Here is a 24,612-nt window from a genome sequence, read left to right on the forward strand (position 1 = left end):
AATTGAGTAAAAAGCTACATTTCTAAACAGGGAACCAACCTTCTGAATGGCTCCTTCAAAGCTTGTAGAGGCAGCCGCTGCCCTGGCTAATTTGCTGAAATCTGGAGCTCCACCCACAAATAGAGGCTCTTTCAGATTGAGAGCGGTATGTGGTGCCTGGGAAAGAAGCGGAAGGAGAAAGAGGAAGGTTAAATTGGATGCAAACCATAATACCTCATGATGTACATCTTAATGTGGTTCCTATAAGGAATAAGGACCCATGATACAGTTTATGATGTCTTACAATATTCTCTTCCAGATACCTTTATTATATAAATAAATATAATTTTCTACAAACTGCTTTCTGTGCATGTAAACATATCACACACATATCCATATGTTTTTGTGTGTATATATTAATATATCACAAATCCAGTGCTGCTTTAAGTACAAGACATTTGCATCATGACTTCAGCAAACTAACATAAGTGCCACATAGATCAGATCTCCATTGGTACTTCCTTTGTATCAATAAAAAGTTATCTGTAACATAACCCGTGCCCCCCCCCCACTATGGGTCTAGCCCACAAGGAGGTACAGAATAGCTAGCCTAAAGCCCTTCAGTTGTCAGTGAGCTATATGTTGATTATTCAGCGTTTTTTTTTCCACTTCATAACTGTACAGGTATGGGACCCATTATCCAGAATGCTCGGGACCTGGGGTTTTACTTTCCGTAATTCAGATCTCCGACCTTAAGTCTATTAAAAAAATTATTTAAACATTAAATAAACCCAATAGGATTGTTTTGGCTCCAATAAGGATTAATTGTATCTTAGTTGGGATCAAGTACAAGATACTGTTTTATTATTACAGAGAAAAAGGAAATCATTTTCAAAAATGTGGATTCTTTGATTAAAATGGAGTCTATGGGAGATAGCCGTTCCATAATTTGGAACTTTCTGGATAGTGGGTTTCCGGATAAGGGGTCCAATACCTGTATATGTTTGCATCCACTCTGCCTGACATTCTGTAAGTACTTCAATGGTCAAGTTTGATTTTTTTTCTTGATTCGAGTTTTCTTGCACTTTCTTGGCTTCTAAAACTTTGTTTGTTTCTATAACTTTGTGAGTTTCTATAAAAGTCAATGGGAGCTGTCATAGGCAAAGTCAAGCCATATTCTTAAACCTGAATTTTTCGAGTTTTTTCAATCTCGTAAAATTCAATTTTTTATTCGAACGGGTTTTCCTTAATAATAAATAAGTGACCATTTGATGAGTTTATCCATTTTAGAAAAACAAACTCTAATTCACAAATTTGAAAATGAATAAATAAGCCCCCTTAGAGTAACAATGATAAACACATAATTTAAAATCTAATTTAGGGATGCTCTAAAAAAAAATGATAGAAAAAAAATGTAGGATTATATGTAATGAACTCACTAGAGAACATAGCAATAATACAGACAGCTAAAATATGAGTAAATGAGGGAAAGGAGGGAATGGCCACTGTAATGCTCTGCGTTTCTAATGTATAGATGGTTCCCTCTAGTGGAATCATCCTCAAATTCCCTATGCAAGTGGCATCATGCTGCTGTGATTTCTTAATAATATCCTCGTCCTTGATCAAGGATCCGCTTTTCTCAAGAAGCTTCAAAGACAGGCTTCAGACTTGTTACAGCACAATGTGTTCTTATCAGTATCAAAATGCCTGATTAATCCTCTCCATCTTGCTCCTCCTGCATAACTTTGTATAGACAAGCTGATAGCATCCAATTCAGAACAACTAATGATCTTCTATAATGGGCAGGCTGTGCAGGCACAGTGGGACCACACAATACAAATAAGATTGATTTTTTCTTTATTTAGTGAAAGTTGCCCTGAATAACCTATGTTCATTGAGCAGTACATACCACTCCCACATACCCATCAATAAATAAATAAAAAAAAAGTTAATTACTACTTGATGCTTGTAGGAGTTACACAGATGGATGGCTGAAAACTATTAGAAATTCTCCAGAAAAATGTTAAATCTCAATATGATGGAAAAATTAATTAAGAGGAACAAGTATAATTGAAGTAGAGATTTACAGCAAAATTAACTTTCAGTATGTAGATGTAGACATTTGGCATTTAATATTGGTCTTCATATTTTATTTCTACTATGTTTTCTATTGCAATATTTCATGTTTTGTTCTGCATGGATGCAATTTGGTTGCTAGGGTAATTGGGACCCTAGAAACTAGAAAACAGCTACAGTTCTACAGACTGGAAATTGAAGAGAAGAGGGCCAGAAGTAAAATATATCACTATAATCACAACAGTTACTGATGCTTGCTTTCTGGTTGCTGAGGTCATTGCCAGCAACCAGGGAACACTGCACATTTTCAGGACAGAGGGATAAAAAAAATCAGAGCAACTGCATTGTTGCTTAGGTAGCTTCATCCTGTAATATACTACAAGTTAATTTTGAGAGAAATTCTACTTCAAGATGTAATCAAGTCTATTGGTGATTCCTCAAATGGTGAGAATGGACGGTGTGTATGGAATACAGCATGACATGGATGTGCATATCGTTACCTTACGGGATTTCTGACATCCAGAGTATGCAGTAAAGTAGAAAAGCAGAGAGAAAAAGGGGGGGGGGGGGGAGAAGGAGAAAAGAAGGCATCAGTGGATTGCAAAAGCGTTGGCATGCAGGGTATCTGACATCATCCATCCAGATTTCAAAGCTTTCAGTTTTCTTTAAAAAGCAAGGGTCAATTAAATAGCATGAGTTTAGGAGAACTCCACACAACTGCTTTGCTCAAAGCAGGCCCAGTAGCATTTTATACCAAATGACTATATCATAAATGTGATAATTTGAGGCCTCTGCTTCTAAATGATAACACCCACTGTTCCCTGGGATCTGAAGTCACTCCTGGGTATTGAAGATTACCAGCCGGAGTGTCACATATTAGATAGCTAAATAACAAGTAAAACATTTTTTTTAACATAAAGATGCTTTAAAAAGTGACATTTAATATTCTTTTAAATAAGTTTGCTGTTTTGAAGGCAAAATGTAGACCCTGTCAGCGCTAAGCAACTATGTTCAGTTTTTATAAAGCAGGCTATTAGTAGTTTGATAAAATGCCCCACCAATTATTTAACATCCAGTGATGTCTCTAAGAGGTGGCAGGAAAATATACTTCGGAAAACAGAAGTCTAACACTGCAGGTCTAAGTTTTATTGGTGTCACAGGCTCCCTGCTAATGAGACTATCTGGGGCCCACAAGGAAGTCCCAATGCCGTCTCAGATAAATCACTGCTTTTGCTTTCACAGGAGCACAATTAGATGTGAATCATAGATGCCCTTTAGCCAACTTTTTTCTTCTTTTCTCTAAATGTGCTTCCATTGACAGTACTCACCGCTTAGTGGCTGTCAGTCAGCAATGTGTTTGTTAGTTGCTGGCCTTGGAGAAGAAAGATTAAACAGCTGCACTTGTTAAAAAATGACAGCTAACCTTACATGGTCTACACAAAAAACAGCATATCAGTGCTAATTAACTGGGGTTGTGTTAAAAACAGACAATGAAATAATTAGCAGCTAAAAAAGGGCTTATCCATTTAAACACAATATTCACTGTGGGCTCTACTGAGACCAAGAAGGCAGCATCAGCCTCATTCCCAGGTCTTACCGGTGATTCCCCAGTAACTTGTTCCATGTTATTGATCCGCATCAATCCCTTCCTGCCGCTACGCTCAAGGGAGACGCTGAGCCATGTGTTGAGTGGAATCTTTTCCTTACTCCTGATACATGGAAAATAAACAATGTTATGGATAAACATTTACAACATATATGGGCATTGAGCTCCCATTAAATAAACATATTGGGTGCCAGGTAAGATAAGGTAACATTTCTTTAAGGCAAGTTCAATCTATTAAAAATGTTCTCCTTTTATGATTGGCTGACAGCTTTGCTTGACTGACAATGACAATCAGCAGAAGCCTCTCCATTCTATAAAAATCATTTAGCTGAATGAACTAGCTCATTTCAACAAGTGGATATCTACAGTGTGAAGTAAATAACTTGATCAATGTCAAGTACCTGCCAGTATTACACTTCTTGTGTTAGGCAGCATGATAATCTGTTGTGCTTAATGAGTGTGGACATGTGAAACAGTGCTGAACATTCTAGGTCACTTGCAATATGTTATAGCAAACCCCCTTCCCCCCCCCCTAACAATGTCCAAACAATCTCGCCAACCTGTTGGCACCGTGTCATTTCAATAACAATGAGCACAAGCATACCTATGCATGCAATGCTTATTAATCATACTTTTTTGACCGAGTTCCTTTAGAAAGTAATGCAAAAGCCATGAAAGGCTGTCAGAATGTCACTCCCATGTCACTCAGCGTTACAGAATACTTATATTCAAGGACTGTTTGCCTGTTGAGCAGAATGGAGCCTTATTTGGTGCAGGGAACTTATTTTAGATATATTATACCAATTATTATTGCATCAATTCTTGGTGAGGTCTAGGCCTAATGAATAATATTAAAATAATTCTGGCACCTATGTGCAGCATCTGTTTTGGCAATAACATTCTTTAAACCCTTAATTTCTCACAGTGATTTGTCACTTTGAATTTCATGGAGTCCCTATATTTGTGTACTGTATGGCCCAAACCAATCAGTAGCAGGCTCTCCGGGTGCCATGGGATGGTGGGAGTTTTAATTCAGTAACAGTTGGAGAACCACAGGGTAGAGATCACATGTTTAAGTCTGCCAAAAATCTAAAAAGCACAGAGAGATCTTCCTGTTACGTACTTGATGACAGCAGCTCCCTTTCCGAGATCGTAACGGTATTCTAGATTGCCATCATGAAGGGACAGTGACACAAAATCTCCTTTTCCATCAGTTTTCTGCCCATTATAGAAGATGAGGCCATTGGGGTTGCTGGCTAGGAACACTACTTCCATGGCAAGCTTGTCCCTATATAAGTACAAACAATTCAGTCAGGATACCTTGAAGAAAATGGAATGCAATTTGTACATGTTCTTATGCTAATATACCTCCATTACTGGAATTTTTGTTCCTATTTATCTGTAACACATAACTAAAAGAACCGCATACTCTAGCTCTACATGAGAGTTAGGATGAAAGATAACATGCTGGGTCTGACTAATGTACTGCAACCAACACATTAAACCAACAAGGTTGCCACATTGCACTAGGCAACAACTTTATTACAGCAGGTACTTAATCTATTTTATTAGTAATATAACTTGAACTTGTCTGTGGTTTTTTGGGCCAATGTCCCTTAATCTTTGCTATCTTTGCTCAGCTTTCCCCAGATGCACTTACTGTAGGTCAGTGGCAAATGTCTGTAGTCCCTTCATTTCCAAGTAAGAGTATCCATTAAACTGAGGTAAGAATGGCAAATTCAGATCCTGGTTGCTCACTGAGGAGAAAGGGGACAGAACAAAGTTAATCAACTGTATTGCTCTTTAGCATCATCTTGTCTAGAGGTAGTTAACCTGTTTGTTATACTTACTGTACAAACCTGTGCTGACTACACTACAATTACAATGGCAATCTTAATAAACAAGATCTGTATCGGTTTACTGGTTAATTAAATTAGAATTTCTAAATGTTGCCCATCTGCATGCTAACTGAGATTCGCAATAACTTACAGTATATAACTGGAAGGAAAGGGGGCAAAACTGAAGTTAATTTATTAAATACACATTTCAATTCAATCACACGAAAGATGATTCTTAATTATCTGTATAAAAGACCAATATTGACCAATGGTTAGATGTGGCCCTTAAAATAGATTGTTTTAGCCCTCAGGTTGGCCAAGGACACCTGGCCTAAAAGATGTCCTATTGTGAAAAACTGTACCAATGTAACGATAAAGTTGTACAGTAAAGGTGGCCACACATGTGGCAATTTTTGATCGCTCCCACCCTCCACAGACATTCAGGGCTAAATCGTCAGATATGGAGGTAGAAACAATAGGATTTCTACCTCCTTGTGCCGATTCAGCCCTGAAGGTAGATATTGCTCAGGCGCCTTCTACGGTGCCCAATCAAAATCTTTTCACCCACCCGACTGGCGAGTCGACCAATATCCGCAGCCTTCTACGATATTGGTCGCCTTGCTGAGTCACCATACACACCGAATATCATACGAAACCTGCGTGTATGGCCAGCTTAAGGGGTACAGAGGTACTGTACTAATATATCTGCCAAAAAGAAAAACATAATGGTATGACTGAAAAGGTATTTTCTTACCTTTCTCACAAAACTCTCCCTCTCTGCCCATTGGACATTCACATTTAGCACCTCCCTCAGGTAGAACCAAACAGGTAGCAGAAACGTGGCAGGGGTTGGGGTCACATGGGTTCCGTTCATCTGCACAGGTTGGCCCTGCAATAATAAATGATAAAGTATACCTGCAGCAACACCCTCATTTTTTAATTGTTTTTTTTTTTCTTCTGTCCTTTTTATGTCATACTTTCTTAATGAGGCAGAACTAACCTGTATAACCACTAAGACACTGGCAGTGGAACATTTCAGCCTCCTTTACTTGGCATGCAGCACCATTATGGCATGGGTTGGGCTGGCAAGGGTTGTTTCCACACTCTCCCACCCCACTTCCATACAAGACATCAGCCCCTCCCTCTTGAAGGTTGTATAGTTGGTTGTTCACATCAAGTTGTCGGATGCAGCCTTTAAGCCCCACAGACAAAGAGGTCCTTTCTGATACCCTGTGCAAAGGATCCAAAGAAAAACTGATTACTACAGAGTATACTTCTTTTCAGGTGAACACCATTTTTCTGTACAAATTCAAGTAAACAAAAGCAAGTGAAACGGCTGTGTATAGACATATGTGCAAGATGTGCAATCTTACTATGCCAGATTTTGCTTAAATTTACTACACTTGAGATAGTTTTACTTACAGCTTTGCAGCCACATTTCTGTTTTATAACTTTGCTGGTTTCTGCACTGCAAGGTGTTTTGTATGCCAGCAAAGAGAATTGTTTTTCTTTACTGCTTTTTAAACAGTTTTATAAATATGTCCCTTAAAGGTTATGTGTCTGTGTTAATTTCTGAATAAGCACTGTTCAAAATTATAGTGGAGGTCCCAAATTCCTTATGGAAGATCGTTATCATTGCTAAGTATATAGCCAACTGTCAGGAACTCAAATCGGTAACTCCAGTTTAGGTGCATGAATGGCCTTAGCTGTATAGTGTATATTTGCACAGTCACATTTTTGCAGTCCCCAATACTAATATTCTTGTTGCATCTGTTCATTTCCAGCTGATACTTACACAGCCATCTGGTCCTCAGGAGCTCCTCCTATAAACAGGTCTGTGTCTAGGTTGAGGCCATCGGTTCCAGATGGACTTTCACCATTGACATGGGATTCACCATCCACAGACAACATGCCACTGCGTCTGTTACGGTTCACTACTAACTGATGCCACTTGCCAGGTTCAATGGGCACTTTACTAGTTATTATTCCAGTTCCAGATCCAGTATTAAACCTGCAAAGAACAGTTGTAATAGGTATCATAATGCCACAACAGAGACAACCATGTTAAATATATTTTAGCAAGAAAATAAAAGTTCAGATGAGATACATACCTGAGTTCCACAAAGCCATTATTAACTGCAAGTGAGATAAAGTCCTTCCCAAGTGACTGACCATTGTATAGGAGAAGCCCGTTCTGCTCAGAGGATCGGAACTCCATGGCTATGCGCACTGTATGATATGCCTTCATCATCTTGAATGCCAGGTATGACTTACCACCAAACCCAGGAATAAAATACTTAATACCTGCAAGAATAAGATGGAGAGAGAATAGTAAGCGGCAAGGTAGAAGACTATGGAGGATAGTTATAAAGGTGTGTTTAAATACACCAGACATCAGCCCTATAAAGGGGTGGTATGTTATATTGAATGTCCTATTCATAATAACTTTGCAATTGGTTTTCATTATTTATTTTTTATAGTTTTTGAATTATTTCTCTTCTGCCTTTTTCCAGCTTTCAAAAGGGGGTTACTGACCCAGCATCCAATAGCTATTGCTCTGTGAGGCTAAAATGTTATTATTATTGTAACTTTTTATTACTTATCTTTATACGCTGGCCCTCTCCTATTCATATTTCCATCTCTCGTTTTAACCACTGCCTGGTTGCTAGGGTAAATAAGATCCTAGCAACCAGATAGCTGCCAAAATTCCAAATGGAGAGCAGCTGAACAAAAAGCTAAATAACCATATAAAATGAAAACCTGTTGCAAATTGTCTCAGAATATCAATGTCTACATGATATTAAAAGTTAATTTAAAGTTGAACTACCCCTTAAATATGCTAATTAAAATATTGGGTTAGCCATTTGTGTGTGATGCATTGTTCAAAGGTTATTGCCAATAAAACCTAATGCAATATAAGCATAGATCATTTGTTTCTGCCTATAGGAAACGTTTCCCATGGAGCTGCCAACATTCCACAGTCTGCAGGTTAAATACTGATGTAATGAGTATTTTCATAAAATGTGATATTGCCCATTTATTTAATGTGTCAGTCTGGAAAACTCTTTGGGGTTTAGCTTTGTTTGTTTCACTACATGTATTAATGGAGTACTGTCACGGGAAAACATCAGTTAACAGTAATGTGAGAATAACTGGCCAATGTGCTATTAGCCTCAATTAGCTTGTACACTAAAGAAGATATAGATATATACACACAGTGTACACTTACATACAGTATACATTGTAAGTGTACATTGACTTCTATAAATAATAACTCCAGATTCTAAATACCTTATACATTGGGAGGCAGAAGTAGTGGCATCCAGAATACATTAAATACAGAGAGAAGCAGTGGGAACTTTAGCCCCAAATACATTAAATACAGCTAAGGACAGTGATTTCTGACAGCCCAGACCTCCTTACCCTTCCAAAAAGCAGGTTTATTGAAAGCTGGAGAGGATTTGATCATTGTAGAGTTTTAAAACGAGTTCACAAAACTTTTGCATTGCTAAACATGCTTACTAACCCCACTTAGTGGTAGACAAGAGGATAGCACCCAAGCAGGAGAAATCCTGTTAAGCTACTGTGCGACTTGGGTCATATTAATAGGAGAAACAATAGGTTATCTGAAAGCAGTTCTATCCTGTAGTTCTGGCTCCTTCTGAAAGCTCAGGCTGAATCACAATGCACTGAGATGGCTGCCTACACAGCAATATTACAACTAAAAAAAATACATTTCTTTGTTCAAGAATAAAAATTTCAATGGTAGAGTGAGTTATTTGCTATGTAAACAGTGTAATTTGAAAATAAAAAATACACCATAAAAATCACAACAGAATCCCTTTAAATACACAATTCAAATAGGATCCTTAATAAAACAATTGAGAAGGGTTCAGCTTAATTCATGTGTAACCCTTCCAAGTGAATGAATGAACCTTTTGCCTATTTAGAACAGTTTCTGTGCTTATCATGATATGGTTGCCATGGGGATGGGATTTTGGCGCTGATCTTCAAATCCAAGCAGTGCAAACAAACACTCTGACATCTCAGTAGGAAAATGTCTTTATGAAGGCTGCTTACTGTATGCTGATTACGTCTCATGCATTCTAATAAAGTATGCATTCAGTGATTAATTCCCATGATTGTCCGCTTCTTTATGGATTTATACAAAAAAACTGCTTAAACCTTTGTGATCTGCAGCTTAGATGTACACGTACTCACAACTGGTTATTTGCATGCTTTGTGCATACATATTTAGTTCTGTCATTCATATTTAGGCTAATGCACATTTATATCAACCTCTATTTGAGACAGATGCATTGAAGCCTGAATGTGGTAACTACATAGATTGGGGTGGGAGGGGGGCAGTGTCGGACTGAGATGGCAGGGGCCCACCAGAAAACCCTGGACCATGGGCCCACTCTCAAAACTTTTCCTCCTCTCCTCCCCCAAACCCTATTATCCAAGTATCTTTTCTCTACATACTATACACTATGCTTCCATCCATCAAGCTTCCTTGTTCCCATACAGAAATAGGGTATGAAAATAGGCTAATAGTTAGAAGCAACAGGGCCCACTGACACCTGTGTGTACCGGGAGTTTTCCTGGTATCCTGGTGGGCCAGTCCGACACTGGAGGGGGTCGCTGAGGTGAGATTCTATTGTGGTCCACAGGTACTCAAAACTGCAAAAGTGGAGGGCCAAACTGCACTGAATTGACTGCAAGCCAATGCATTTTAGGCTTAGTAGATGGCCCAATACACAAGCCAAATTCTGCAACACTCACACAGTTTATTTGGAAACTGAATAGAAGAAAACTATGGTCATAATTTAAAAATACAGAGAATAAGTGTAATAAGGGTACACTTGATACTTACTCTTCTCGCACACAGCTCCTCCTCTGCCAGCTGGGCAGCTACAGGTGAAATCCTTCCCATTATCCTCACAAGTACCTCCATGTAGACAAGGGTGTGATTCACATGGCCGGGGTGGCTTTTTTGTGACTGCTTGAATACGTGGTGGCTTTCTCCTGGTGGTGGCAGGAATAGTGGTCATTGGTCTTTTTGTAGTTACTGGTCGTCTTGTTGTCATTCTTGGAGTGGTGACAGGTTGCTGAGTGATTGTCACAGGGGTGGTCTTGACTGCAACTATTCTTCTAGGTAGTGGAGTTCTTGCCACAGTTGTTGTGGTAGCGACTACAGGGGTTGTGGTGGTGGGGGCAACAGCAGTAGTAGCTACCATGCTAGTGGTTGCTGCCGTTGTAGTTGTGGTTGTAACCATTAGAGGCACCCAGTCTGATAAAAAAAAAAAGCTCAGTTAGAAAAAGTGTGTGAAAGAATCTGTAATTGTGAGTCAGCTTTAAAAATTCTCCATATATGAAAAGATAAAACAAAATAAATTATTTAAGACCAAAATGGTTATGACAGAATCATTTGTACACCCAACACATATTTAAAGGTGATGTTGACCCAAATACTGTTATTGCATACCGAAAGGAAATGTAATTCTAAGCAAGTTTTCATTATACATCAACTACACTTTTAAAGTGGTTTAAAATTATTTGCTAATAAAAATGCAATTGAAGGCAGCATCTGTCTGGTTGTGTATATTATCTGCTCTGTTGGTTCTGACTCCTGAAGCACTGTAGGAGAGTCAGAATTAGGAAAGGAGACACATTCTCCTCTCAGTTGCTATAACTGCTACTGCATTTCTAATTACAACAGTTTTAGGGTGGAGATCCTTTTTAAGTTATAGCAAAAACTGCAGTGGGTCCTCTTTGTAGATTAGCTTAATACATTGTTATAAAAATGCTACACTGCAGGGATTAACATAGGATAAAATAAAAGTGCACAAGAAATCACATATTCTTCTACACAAAACTTTACACTGGGCCCTATGAAGTGCATAAAGATACTTCTTTGGCTCATTAAAATGCTTATCTGTTTACTCTGTGTGGCATGATGCTACTGGGCTATTACTTTGTATTGATCAATGGGAAAACAGTGTGATCTGATCACAGCTGCTAACCTGCTTGCCAGGCCTGTCTGTCATACAGGTCTACTGGTTTATAGCAACCTATTTATTACACATATTCTATTCAGAGGGTTAAAGGTCTGTGTCTTCTGTACAAATTTGGGGGGTTGCTGCCATCTCCATAGACACCACAAGGGCTTTTGCTTAAAGGTTGCTGTTTTGCTCAATTGTGTCTTAATGTGTACAGAAGCTTTTTATGTATGAATTGCAGCAATACAGAAAACTGCTAGCTTCACCACTTTCCTATTCCCAAGGTGCTTTTGTATCACTCCCCAGGCACCAGAATCTGACCTTTAATTCTGAATTCATTCCAGCCTATATCAGCAAACAGCAAATGAGTGAGATTAATGCCACTTTATGTGCTTATGCCTTAGAATCTCCAGATAAATGTAATGCTCAAAAGCAAAAAATTAACTTAAGAAAAGAAAGACATTAGAAAACACAATAAACACATTAACAAGGCAGACTTGGTCATAGTTGAGAATAAAACAGGAATGTACCAGGGATCTCACCAAAGTCCAGGAACTTGACATTTTCCTGAATAGGCTTCTTTATGGTTATTGCTCTCTTCTTGGAGCTCTTGAGCTGTCGCAGCAATGCTCTCTGAACATCCATAGCAGACATGGTGGTAGCTGGGAGAATACGAAGAAATAAGTATAGTTCTACCCTGCTGGCATTTCCAATCTTAAGTTAATGTATCAAGATGAATCCCAAGACATGACAGGATGTTGGGGCAGGGAACCACGGGTCAGTATCAAACACTACAAGATTAAAAAGGCAACGGACACCCTATATAGGCCCACAGTAGAAATAAAATTGGGCAGGGGCTCTGGTAGGCCAGCCAGACCCTAGTTATGATACAGCATGGAAACCCTCCTTTAACAAATAACTCCAGAGCCTGTTAATGATAAAGTCTATGTTGCTTCATACATATAGTGTGCTACTACTTCTACACTGCAGCTTAGATAAAAATATGCAGTCACAACATTATAAAATGAACTATCCATACCAAAAAAAATAATGTAATATCTTAGATAGACCTGTGCACTTATTATAAAGTCTATGTACATCTCCTAGCCCCACAGTATTTGCAGACCTGGATCAAAATGTGCTTCCACAATGGCTCTGATGGAATTGCTTGGTCCAAGGTCCCTCACACGGATGCTCTTGAAATCCCTCTTGATGTCTGAATTTCGAAGTAGATTATCCAGCTGAAGGACAGGGGCACAACAGGTCATTTAGAACAGAACTAATAAAAAGTGGTGTCTGTAGCTGATGCATGGCAAGTTAGAATATCTGATGTGCAAGCACGACCTGAGCTCCAGCATCTCTGTGTTCTACAAGCAATTCAAGCAGGTTGCAGAACTCTTATATGTAGTTTTTGCTTGCCTGTGGCATAAAGCAAAAGCAGCTTCTATAGGAAACAAAGGCAATCAAAGGAAGACAGTTCCTATAGGGTATTTCAGCAACGGCAGCTGTTAAAGTTAACCTTTTGGCTTTTCAAAAATGATATAAAATAAGCATTGACTTTGATCAGCAATCAGTCTGTGCATACACAGAAGGAAAGAAAAGGTCTAGAAATAAGATTTAATAAGGCTACTTAAAGGGAATTAATTTTCTTTGATGTCACCATAAAACTCAGGTACATGAATTGCCCATCAGTAAGGCTCACTCTTTGTTCCTGTTTATAAATCCAAGCAGGATCTGATAGAAAGGAATTCAGGTCCTTCTGCTGCCCTTACGACCCACTGAAGTGGCTTATTGCCAAGTCTTGGGATGCTCTTCTTATATCCTTATTATTGCAGTATATTTATGAATAAGAAATATATTCTGGGACAGTTTGCAGTTGCTCTTCATTGTTTTAATATTTAGTGCTTTTTTAAATGAGTTTCCGGTAAAATTCTAATGGCCTATAATCCCTTTCTTCCCTAACCCTCTCCACTTCCAATCACCCTTTATAACTATGGGTTAACCTCTGCTCTGCAGAGACCACCGGGTCTACCGGGGTCAGTGGGCAACATTTGAAAGCTAAGAAAGATTTTCTATAACATACTAAAATGTAACCTAAAAAGGAACTACCCCTTTAAGTACATGTGGCTGCTGGTACAGTACAGTACTCCCTCAATATACCACCTATTCCACCTATTTGTGGGCAAATGTAATTTTATTTGGCAGTAAACAAGGATGGAGAACAAGAAATAGCTTTCACGTAATGTAAATCTATACATAGCCATTGGTAAATGTCACATAATGCTCACTCACTTATGAGCTTGAAATGAGATGTGTTTTACCTGGGTTATACACAAATACTAGCAAAGTTTGCCCTGGACCTGTAACCCATATCAATCAAACATGCAATGGCACAGTGCAGTGATACTTGAGAAAGTAAACATCAGATTGGTTGCTATGGTGACAGGGCTAGGGCAAACATTGCATGTGTTTGTGCATAACCCTGTATGCATCTAGCAAGTTGTATTAATGACTTTAATGAGGTAAATGGTTAAGTGTTGGTCAGATAAATAGCATCACATTTTTTAATGAGAGCTTGATCCATATAAATACAGCACCAAACATAAGATGATGCTGTCTGTGAAATCTAACACAGTAAAATATTAGAATGGCAAATATATTTCTTTAATCCAAACCACATTATGCAGCAAATATTAGCATTTTATTTTTGGGAAATTGGAATGTTATATGAGTGAAAATAGAGATCTGCGGCTATTCTTTCTGCTGTGCACTGGCTGCCTCCCTGCATCCCTGCTTCATACTCAGGCAGATAAGGGATATCTCTTCTTTCCATCTCTCTCTGGCTCAGAAATGCCATCCACAGGAACAATACCACTACTAATTCTTCCCAGGCAGAGCTTTAGCAGATAATACTCTCCATCTGCAGTGGCACAGACTGCTGTCATGCAAGTCACACAGCAAGTGAATGCTTTATAGGCAGAAAAGGTAATAGAAATGAATTTATATTAGAAAAGGACCCTTGTTGATCTAATTTGCTGTTTCCTACTGGCAGACAATATCTGTAATTAGGATATCCCTGAGTCATTTTTTTTTTTTTTTAAATGATGTCATATCATGTCAGAAATAAAACCTAAAATGTAGTCCCTTTATTTCTATAAATGTTCTGTACAACATACAGAGGGGATGATAAAAGCTGAAAACCCATGGCAACCAGGGGCCAGTCACGCAGTCCAAAATTTAGATTTCCAAATAGGCATTGGCAAATCTATCATGACTCGGTTATCCATCATAACTAATGAGATGTTTCCATTTCTTATTCTAAATGTACAAGCTGACTTAGGTCAAACATTGTTCATGTTGCCACAGAGTAGATGTGCATATGTACAAAAAGAGTTTGAATCCTCGGGGCAGCAATTTAAGTTTGAGGTATTTTGCCCAGAAACTAAGGCAAAAAGCAAACTGCTGCACAAGGACTGTACTTGTAAGGAGAAAGCCAAAAGAAGAAAATCTGAAAACAAATAAAAAGCCAACAGAGGTAAGCAGATGGGAGATAAGCCTAGAGATGTTTTAGCTATTGCTTTTGGGCTGTCATTTCTAATACGAACGCATCCTTTCCACTTAAATACTCTAGCGACCATAGAGCTGAAAGTCTATGATATCTCAGAAGCTCATGTTTTATTTTCTTTGTTCTCTACTCAAACAGGTATATGGGAAATGTCACACAGGGCACCATGTGATCAACTCCTGCGGTTCCCATTCACTTTACAGGGAAATGCCAAGAAATGAAGGTGTGAAAGGTTTTTATATGAAAAGTTTCATACCAAAACATTCACACCTGCACCTGCACAGTGGAGGCGATCACAGGCACTTTTCAGGTTGCTGAAATACAAAGGCTGAAAAACGCCAAGTGTGACATTACTTTCAAGTATGGGGTCCCAGGCATTTGGAGATTTGTCAGGACAGGGTTGCATTCTGTAAAATGAGGCTGTCAGGCAAAACAGGAAAAATAAAGCAAGGAGAAAGAAGTAAAATATGGAAGGTGGTTATATCAGACAGCATAAACGTACACTGCCACTGGTGCTGTTGGTGAACTGCCGACAATCCCCATAATCAGCTCAGTTGAGCTTGGGGAGTTGTAAACCTGCCGAGAGCTGCCGCAGAAACTTAATGGGTGACTTTTGTGACTTTGAGCAGCTTTGTCCAAAACTTTCACCCATGGATTATAAAATAATTATAACAAAAATTATAGATGATCACCTTGCAGTTCACTAGCCTTCATAAAGAAAATCAACTTCTGGCCTTTTATATGGTCAGTTTACTCCCCAGTGTGACCATCATTATACCTGTCTCAGTCTGGGCTTTACTGGGCTACATTTAAATATCTAATACACAGACCATTAAGATTTATTACAGAAATGTTAATTTCAGATTCAAATGCCATTAGGTGAATTACCCTACCTCTTCATTGTGCCAAAGATTTCCAGCCTTAACAACGCGTTATTTAAATGATGCCCTTTACAAACATACAAGGCTGCAGGTTGAGAGACTGTTTCATTTTCAGATCGCAGTCGTTGGCCTTTACCTTGTAAACGTGTTTGCAGTGAAGTAATTTTAATCATTATTTAAACACAAATTGACTGTGGCATTAAAAGTGATCTTATACTTTTAATACTTATCTAGTGTAATAAATAGACGCAGAACTTTCTTCCAAAACAGCCAATTAAACTGAATATAAATAAGATGGATAATATATATATATATATATATATATATATATATTAAATGAAGGACTCGGCACTCACAGGACTTAGAAAAAATAACAAGTGGACAATACACTCCAGCATATATCCTAATGATGCAATTAAAAACAGAAATTAAAAATATTTTAAAACAAACTATACCAGTCAAATCCAAAGTATTTGCACAACCAGATGTTTTATGCCAGGGTCAACTTCATTGTGACATGTTATAGTGTTTTGTTTTTAAAACTTCTTTAGGAACCCAATAAAATGATAGGTGCCATTAAACTGATGAGTTTTGATTACTTACTGCATTCTCAATGCTTCTAGCAGTTTCCCCAAAGAGCTCAGACTTGTAATCTGACATTTCTGGTGTGTAGAAAACCTCTTGCCCCTCCAACTCTTCAATAATGAGGACACCTTGGAAAATTTTGGTTTCTGCAGATGGGAGAGAAAAATAGCAAAATGTCAGTGTTGGATATCAAAAACAACACAAAGTCACTTAATAGCTGCCTAATTGCCTCCCCTATTCCCTTTGGGTGGTGAGTGGCAGCATGGGCAGTGCCTGGTATAAGGTTAGTAGTATGGCGCAGGTCGGAACTATGAAGGGTTAGTAATTGGGTGTGATTCTGAGTGGATATGGTGCCATCCAGTGGCTGGAGGACCAAGTAGCACAGCACTTTACCAGGTACAGTAATTCCTCATGAGAGGCGGCTTAGAAGGAAGCCTTTACTAGCTGGGCAACAAGAAAGACAAATTAGCCAAAAACAGGTAGACAAACAAGAGAGGAATCAAACAGACATACATATGCACAAAGAAACTGAAAAACCAGCAGCTTTGAATATGAACATCTAACTCCTCTATTTTTCATGCATTATCCTTTTATGCTGGTTGACCATGGATAAACCATGTTATCCATTTCGGAAATTTGCAAACAAAACAGCTGTGTGCCCACCCCAAATTATTGTTCTGCACCAGGAACGTTTCTCCAACCTAAGGGAAAAAATGCTGAGGTAAATGAATCAAAAGTCCATAGGCCTTCCAAATGGTGTTGCAAAACAGCTCCCAGCCATGGCCATTTAAGGTTCTAAAGGGACTAGGGCAAAGATAAAATCTGTTGGCCCCTGTGGCCCCTTTGACGCAACAAATCTGAAACAGAACTACATATCTTTTTTATTAATATGTAGTATTTTCTTCCCATGTCCTAAAACACCATGATCTTATATGTTTGTGGTGGGGAGAAGAACATTTCATTTGATCCATCCATACAATGTGTGCATTTTTGAAGCCTGAGAATTAACTATATTTTGCTTGTTCATGGGTTGCCTGTGATCTCCACTGCTCTTAATTATACATTCTTTTAATAAAAAATATATTTACATGCTCACCTCTACATAGGACAACACAATAAAAAGAATGCATCTTTCATCTCTTATAAACTACTTACAAACAAAATTAAAGTAAAAAAAAAAATAATAATAAATGAAGGTTTTCTTGTAGAGCTCATGTCTATAGGATCCTCCACTTCAAAGCTAAAATGGCTTACGTTGGAACCTTTAACTAAAGCGCCTTGAACCCACCAAGTACAGATTGCTGCTGTCACTGAATGCTTGGGGTATTGCTGAACAACTGGACATAAAAGGTTTGTTATGCCGTAAAAGGATTAAACACATCTTGTAACTTGGGCTTTTACTCTGGACATCTTCTGGCCTTACTTGCTATTGCCGAGACTGCAGATCTCTACTTTACCATGCCTAAAACTGGTGACAAATATTAGTCTTTCCTTGTATTGTCACACAAATACATAAATATATATATAATAAATGTAAATTATGAAGGATGATCACCAATAGACATTTTTGTTGCTTCCTGGCTTGTCCTTGCTGGTTTTCCAGAAACACACAAACTTTTTTTATTTTTCTTTCCAGTACTTGGCCAAAGCCATAGAATATAAATAACTGTTTGGAACCAAATAATTTAGTGTGCAATGAATAATGTAACACTCCCACAGCTGAATTGCTTACTTGGGCAATTTGTTCCTTCAGCATCATTAGCTGGGGTCTTTCCATCAGAGCAGCATCCTAGAGGTGTGTTATAGCAGCTGGCTCTTTCTATGACCGTGGTGGCTACAAAATCTCTCTTCTCTTCAGCTTCTTCCTTCTGTTCATTCTCCACATCAAATGGCTCTGCCAAGGAATAAAAGCAACCAGTTACTGACAAGCATAAAACCCAAACAGACCTGTTCTGTCGTACGGTCTTTCAAGCTTCTTTTCTTTGTGGAACAAAAAAGTTAAAGTTCATATAACTTGAATTTTTCAAAGTGAAGGTATGGCAGTAAAATGTGCTCTGTACAATGGAGGGTTCATCCAGACTGCTAAGCCTTCCATTGTAGTTTTAAAGGTTAGATAGCATGTTTTGTATTAATGAACAGGTCAGTTTAACTAAAAAAAGAACTTATTTGGTAAAAAAAAATTGTAACACTGTTTAAAACTAAAACTGAACATATATATATATATATATATTTTTTTTTTTTTTTAAATGTCATTATATATTACTTTATCTTAAAGTGATACTGACACTAAAAACCCACTTCAAAATATAAATGTACATTTAAAGTTACCTGTTGGTCATGTTCATCATTTTTCACTGACAGGGCTGCTTTTGTAAGTAATTGTTACTTGAAGTTCCTAAACCTGACTGTTTTGCCAACCTATCCCTTCTCAGCCTGTCAGTTATAGCTTCTAATGCTAATGGACTTCTGCTGCATAGATATGGCAGCCCCCTTATAGAGCACATGGGGGGTCTGACAGGTTAGGTAAAAGCATTGAGAAAAAACTTTTAAGGCAAAATTATAAGTAGCATACAAAGACAATGTTATGATACGTGTAAAAAAAGGTTTAATTCTGTTTAAAGAAAGATGCTGAGAATAAAAATCAGTATTAAAAAAAATTTTAAAGCAGAAATACTCAAAATATTCTATAAGAACAATCTGACATCTTCAAAAAAAGGAAAATATATCCAGTATACAGTGTTTTGCTGCAAACTGGTAAGCTGTCCTGTGTAGTATTACATATCATCTATCATGTTTTGTATTATAACACACAGAATGCCTTTCCCCTGCAGCAGCTGTATACCATTTATTTGGCACATACTTGTGGGCCAGCTTTACTGATTGATACAAACCACAAGCAGCTGCCATGGGCAGTGTACTACTAGCAGCTAGTGTTGAAGGGTCATTTAACTGGTTACCCCGAGAGGGGTACAGTGCTCTGTGTGCAGGTTTTGTGTACAAAGCAAACTATGCCCACATACACAGTTCAGAATAGAAAAGAATAGAATATATCTTTATTGTCATTGTCACATAGTAAACAACGAGATTTTTTAAAAACAAGCAAGTAACAATAGTAGATGGGGAATATTTTCTTGGGGCATATTACAGCAGCTGGGGAAGTCCCAAAACCTTGAATGGGAGGTGGCAGTGCCAGTTTAGGTCACTTCTCTTCCCTGAAATTGAAATATGTTAATGGAAAATACACCTACATGTATTGTGGTATTATTTATTTTTTTAAATATGAAAATCTTGGGAAAAAACATGGTTGTGGAAAAGACTTCATGGATCATGGAAAAACCTCAGTTGCATTTAGTCACAATTTAAGTTTTTGTTTTACAATCGTGTGTGATTGATAAAGCTGCCCCTAAACGTTTGTTTTCTGCATATAGCTTGTCTCGTCCAGCTTGGTACTGCCTACTTATAAATATAAATGCAAACATACAGGAATGTTCTTACAAGAGGCAGTGGACTGCTCTCCACATTGTAATAATCCTAATGCCATTCTATGAAGAAGCTATATATCCTCTTACACTTAAAGAGGCTTACAAATTACATTTTTCATTGCATTTGTCACTTACAAAAATACAGTTACTTCTGCATGTGTAAGTTGATATTTCACATCCATTCATAATAAACCATGAAAGTATATTAATCAGGTGTTAATACACTCACCTTTGGGTTCAACACCACTTAAATCTTGATCACCGCTAGCTTCTAGCTCCTCATCCCCACTTCCACTTCCTGATTCATCATAAATCTGAAGCACAGTGGGATGGACTGTGGGAATAGTGATTGCTGGCCTGACAGTAGAAGTGTGAGCTCTATGCGTCTGGGTCACAGGTCTCATTGTGGTGCTGGAAAATGGGCTGAGCGATGTGGCTTCTAAAACTAACTGGAAGGAATCTGTCTTTTTCTTGGTCTTTGTTATCTTTGTGGTTCCTGGAGTTGGAAGAGTCCGAACTATGGGCGGAGAGGGTGTTCCTGTTGGACTCAATGTCTGAAGGTTGGCATGAGTGACAGTTTCTGCAACAAAAGAGAGGGATGCAAATATTTTATGATTAGACCAGAAGAAATCAAACCTACCTGGAAATAATGTTTGAATGAATGCTATGCTACAGATAAGATTATCAGAGAATTTACACAACCTCAATGAAATGAGAATTAGTTCAGTTAGTATATCAGATAAAAGTGGAATGGTTTTATAATGACTGGTCACTGCAAAACCGGCACACAAGGCACATAGCTATAACACATACATAATACTTGCTTCAATTAGCAAGTCATAAATTGCCCTGCTGAGAGGTCATTGCTGTAATGCCATATCTTCATCCTATGTGACACTAACCTTCTCTGGAATAACTGAGTATTTCTACAGAACACTGTGTTAAGTTGTTAAAGCTGTTGTTTGATACTAAGATAGCTCGGAAATAATAATACAGACAAACACACTACAGATGTAGCAAGGTGACTGAGCAATGCTGTAATATATATGACACTTGACAATATCTACAAGGCACCAGGAATCAGACACACATCAGGAATTTCAGATTTTAAAGGCTGTGAGTTAGATAAGTACTGACTAATACATTTTTTTCAAAATACTGACCTTGGCACGGACCAGTGTGCTTCACTGTGATAGTGCGGCCCTGACGGCAAGCAATGGTTTTCAGTTGGCACCAGTCTCCGTAAGTCACATCATCGGAACCACAGACCTATGTGATGTAAAGGGGAGTAATGGAGTTATTACACTTTACTAGCCAAATCCCCAATATAAATTGGTCTCTGAGAAATGTCTAGAGTAATCACTCTTATTATGACACACACATGTAATAGTTGCCCAAAGGGATGACTTAATTGGCTTTGGGCAATTATCTTCTGTCTTTGGATGTATCAGGTTTTTTTCAAGTACAGCTTTAAAGTAGTAATCTAATAAAAGGTGCTTGAAAACAAGAATGCATTTGAAAACAAAAATCAAATCAAATGACAATGTTGTCACTTGGGCTCACTTATTAGCCTTAGGCAAATCTGCTCCTGGGCAATAACCCATGGCAACCAATAACTAATCCGTTTTTCAGCCATCAGCAGAAAGAACAAAAAAAAGCAAATATTTGATTGGCTGCCAATGGTTACTGACCAGGTGCATATTTGCCCAGTGGTAACAAATGATACTCAGTACTGTGCACTCAATTTTGGAGAATCCTAGAGGTAGTTAATAGGAAAACAAAGGTTTAACATTTTTTTTCTGTACTTTATATGCAGGAGTCAGCATTACTTAAATCTCTGTTGTGTCTGTACCTATACCATATATCTCTACACTGTAAGCTGGGGCTACTGTCTGCATATTCATCTATAACTATTCCACACAGGTCCCAGTATCAGTTTGAGCATGAGTTTAATAGCCACATCTACTGCTTCATAAAAATGAATGGCATTGCCTAGTGCTGCTGATTTAAAGGGGGCCAGTCATCCTAAGAAATTATTTCAAATTTATTTCTATGGTGTTTCTCAAGCAAAATAAACTTGACTTATATAAATAATGTAAATCTTGTTTCCTTGTGCGCACTGTAATTAAGGCAAGCTTTGTATCACCACAAAATCTTGTATATGCACCATAATAGGGGACTTGATGCACATGGTCATTCACTGGCTGCACAATTAGATGGGGAGGAGGGAGAGGGAAAGTGAGTGCTGAATGGAAAGTAAAAGTAATTGAGCAATATTTGATTGACAGCTGAGATATTTAAATGACTTATAATAATGGGTATGGATGTGTTAATACAAAAAGGAATTTGGGCTTCATGTTTAATTAGAAAAGGACTTATTATACAGCTTTATATGTCTGGGCAGCAGGTCCCCTTCAAAGGGTTACTGTCGTAATTTGTGCAACATTTACTGCAGGTCTAGTAACCAATAGGAACAAATTAAATACTTGCTTGCAACCAGCAGACCAGTAAATCATACTTTTTGATTGGCTGCTGTGAGATACTAAGACTGCAACAAAATTTGCACCTATGACATTGCTATCTTTTACACCATTTTGTAACTTAGGAGCAGTCAGATTGAAAAATTGCCTATAGTACCATTTATTAATAACTTGGTACAAGTGGTTTATAAACAAATCATTTGTAAAAAAAAAAAAAAAAAAAAGTGAGCAAATAAATACTACTACACTGCAAGGCAGTCATGGTAATAAAGAATATTTTTTGTTTCACAGGTTGTCAGTTGCACACCTATTTTAACAGTATATAATGTAACAATATATAAATATAAATGAATTAACTGTATTTGCAGTAACAGATATGGCTCTGTTACTGTAAGGTGATTTAACATATTTATGTCACTGCAAATAGCCCCTAAACATAGCACATCCTATGCACTCGCATGCGTACTACCTGCAGTTAAATATGGACCAACACAATTTTAATTGGTGTTACCATGGTTACATCACAAAAATAGCCTGTCAGTGAGAAAAAAACATTGCTGTGCAAGCTTTTTCATGTGCAATACGTTACTTGATATGCTCAGTTTATGACTTCGCATTAAAGCATTGCTGCAAAATCTGTTTTACTGCTCTACTACAATGCACATTAATGAAAAATAAAACTACATCAACATGTCAATCAATTTAGAAGCTGTAAGGCAGTGCTGTCCAACTGACCCCCCCCCCCTCTGTGTGGCCCCCCCATCTGTCTGGCTGCTATGATGGCTTACCTTTGTGTAAACTTTAAATGGTATTAGTACTGAGATTAACTGGCCCCCTGCAGATTCAGGCTGTAATTCCCTTGTATTGTTTAAAAATGTAATCCCCTGTGTTGTTCATCCCCTGCAGTGTTCACAGCTCAGGCTGTAATCACCCACATTGTTCACCTGTTCACACCTCAGAAATTGTATGTACTGCCTGGTAGGCAGAGTATGGAACACACAGGCAACAAAGGACAGGAAGAGTATGGCACACACAGGCAGCATAGGGCAGGTAGAGTATTACACACACAGGCAGGGTAGGGCAGGCAGAGTATGGCACACACAGGCAGCATAAAATGGTCCCTAAGGTGTGTAATTATGTGCTGGGGGGTTGCTGTGCTATCCACAGGTGAGGAGGAGGCATGTCTTAATATGACATAATATAATCCTTTTACGGTATATATGAATAACAGTTGACATCCCTGCAGTGAGGAAAAAACATTTGGGTTTTTGCTGCACTACCACCATTGTGATAAAATGGGTGTCGTTTGAAGTGGGTGTGGTTTAAAAGGGGGAGTGGTCAAAACTGGCTTCCATTAGCGGCCCTCCACCATGTATGCTAGAGAAATTCCAGCCCTCGGCACCGCAGAAGTTGGACAGCACTGTAGGGTGTTTTTATCTAATTTACAACAAAATGTATAAATGTAAAATGTATAAAAAGTTTTATTTTTAGCAGTCATGCAGCATTTCTCTGTAACTGACACCATCAATTCTTCCTTCTTTTGCAACAAAATTTTTGCTGTGTAGATGTGTAGATCACCAGTGCATGGCATTCCAACCCTCTGTCTACTTCCAAAGATACACTATATTTCTATATGATAGGAAGCTATTGTATAAAGATAACCATACACACTTAGGTAGGATGTAGAAGTAGGACATGAGATATGTGCGGAGCTGAAATTCTGCAAACAGCAGTCAAGTGTTTAAAGCAGTATATCCCCAATAAAAAAAATATCACGAGGCATTGGTGGGTGCTGGAAATCCTACCTTTGTCAGATTCGCCTCAGCACACAGGGGAGATGGGCACTCGCAATGAGCAAATCCTCCAATTACCACACAAGTTGCACCAAATTGGCACTTGATGGCATCACAAGATTTAGGAGCTGAAGGATCTGGAAAACAGTTGAACATAATACATAAACTAATACAAATTATATTATGTCTCCCACAGCAGCAGAAGACAGGCTGCACACTACATGCCACTTCTGACATTAACTGGCTGACTAACTTTGCAGTGTTTCTGCTTTAATGCCAAATTCAGTACCAAACTGGGCAATTATATATGGACTATAACTTTTAC

General features: G+C 38.2%; 1 protein-coding gene across 7 annotated transcripts in view; it reads right to left on the reverse strand.

Moving 5' to 3' along the window:
* Positions 1-24,612, reverse strand: part of agrn (agrin) — a 241,681-nt gene that overhangs the window by 20,599 nt on the left and 196,470 nt on the right. For 5 of the 7 annotated variants that reach the window (XM_012967110.3, XM_018096015.2, XM_018096012.2 and 2 more), the window contains 17 exons: positions 24,300-24,424; positions 21,178-21,283; positions 20,244-20,594; positions 18,265-18,426; positions 16,551-16,678; positions 12,628-12,742; positions 12,032-12,163; positions 10,376-10,792; positions 7,611-7,803; positions 7,295-7,510; positions 6,500-6,729; positions 6,254-6,388; positions 5,322-5,418; positions 4,785-4,949; positions 3,653-3,764; positions 2,556-2,567; positions 40-156 (listed from right to left, as the gene is read on the reverse strand). In XM_012967110.3, coding sequence (XP_012822564.1) covers positions 40-156; positions 2,556-2,567; positions 3,653-3,764; positions 4,785-4,949; positions 5,322-5,418; positions 6,254-6,388; positions 6,500-6,729; positions 7,295-7,510; positions 7,611-7,803; positions 10,376-10,792; positions 12,032-12,163; positions 12,628-12,742; positions 16,551-16,678; positions 18,265-18,426; positions 20,244-20,594; positions 21,178-21,283; positions 24,300-24,424 — 2,813 coding nt within the window. The remainder of the gene's footprint in view (positions 1-39; positions 157-2,555; positions 2,568-3,652; positions 3,765-4,784; positions 4,950-5,321; positions 5,419-6,253; positions 6,389-6,499; positions 6,730-7,294; positions 7,511-7,610; positions 7,804-10,375; positions 10,793-12,031; positions 12,164-12,627; positions 12,743-16,550; positions 16,679-18,264; positions 18,427-20,243; positions 20,595-21,177; positions 21,284-24,299; positions 24,425-24,612) is intronic. The other 2 variants (XM_018096014.2, XM_018096013.2) reach the window with 2 other exon arrangements.

The sequence above is a fragment of the Xenopus tropicalis genome, chromosome 7 (assembly GCF_000004195.4).
Source record: "Xenopus tropicalis strain Nigerian chromosome 7, UCB_Xtro_10.0, whole genome shotgun sequence".
Lineage (NCBI taxonomy): Eukaryota > Metazoa > Chordata > Amphibia > Anura > Pipidae > Xenopus > Xenopus tropicalis.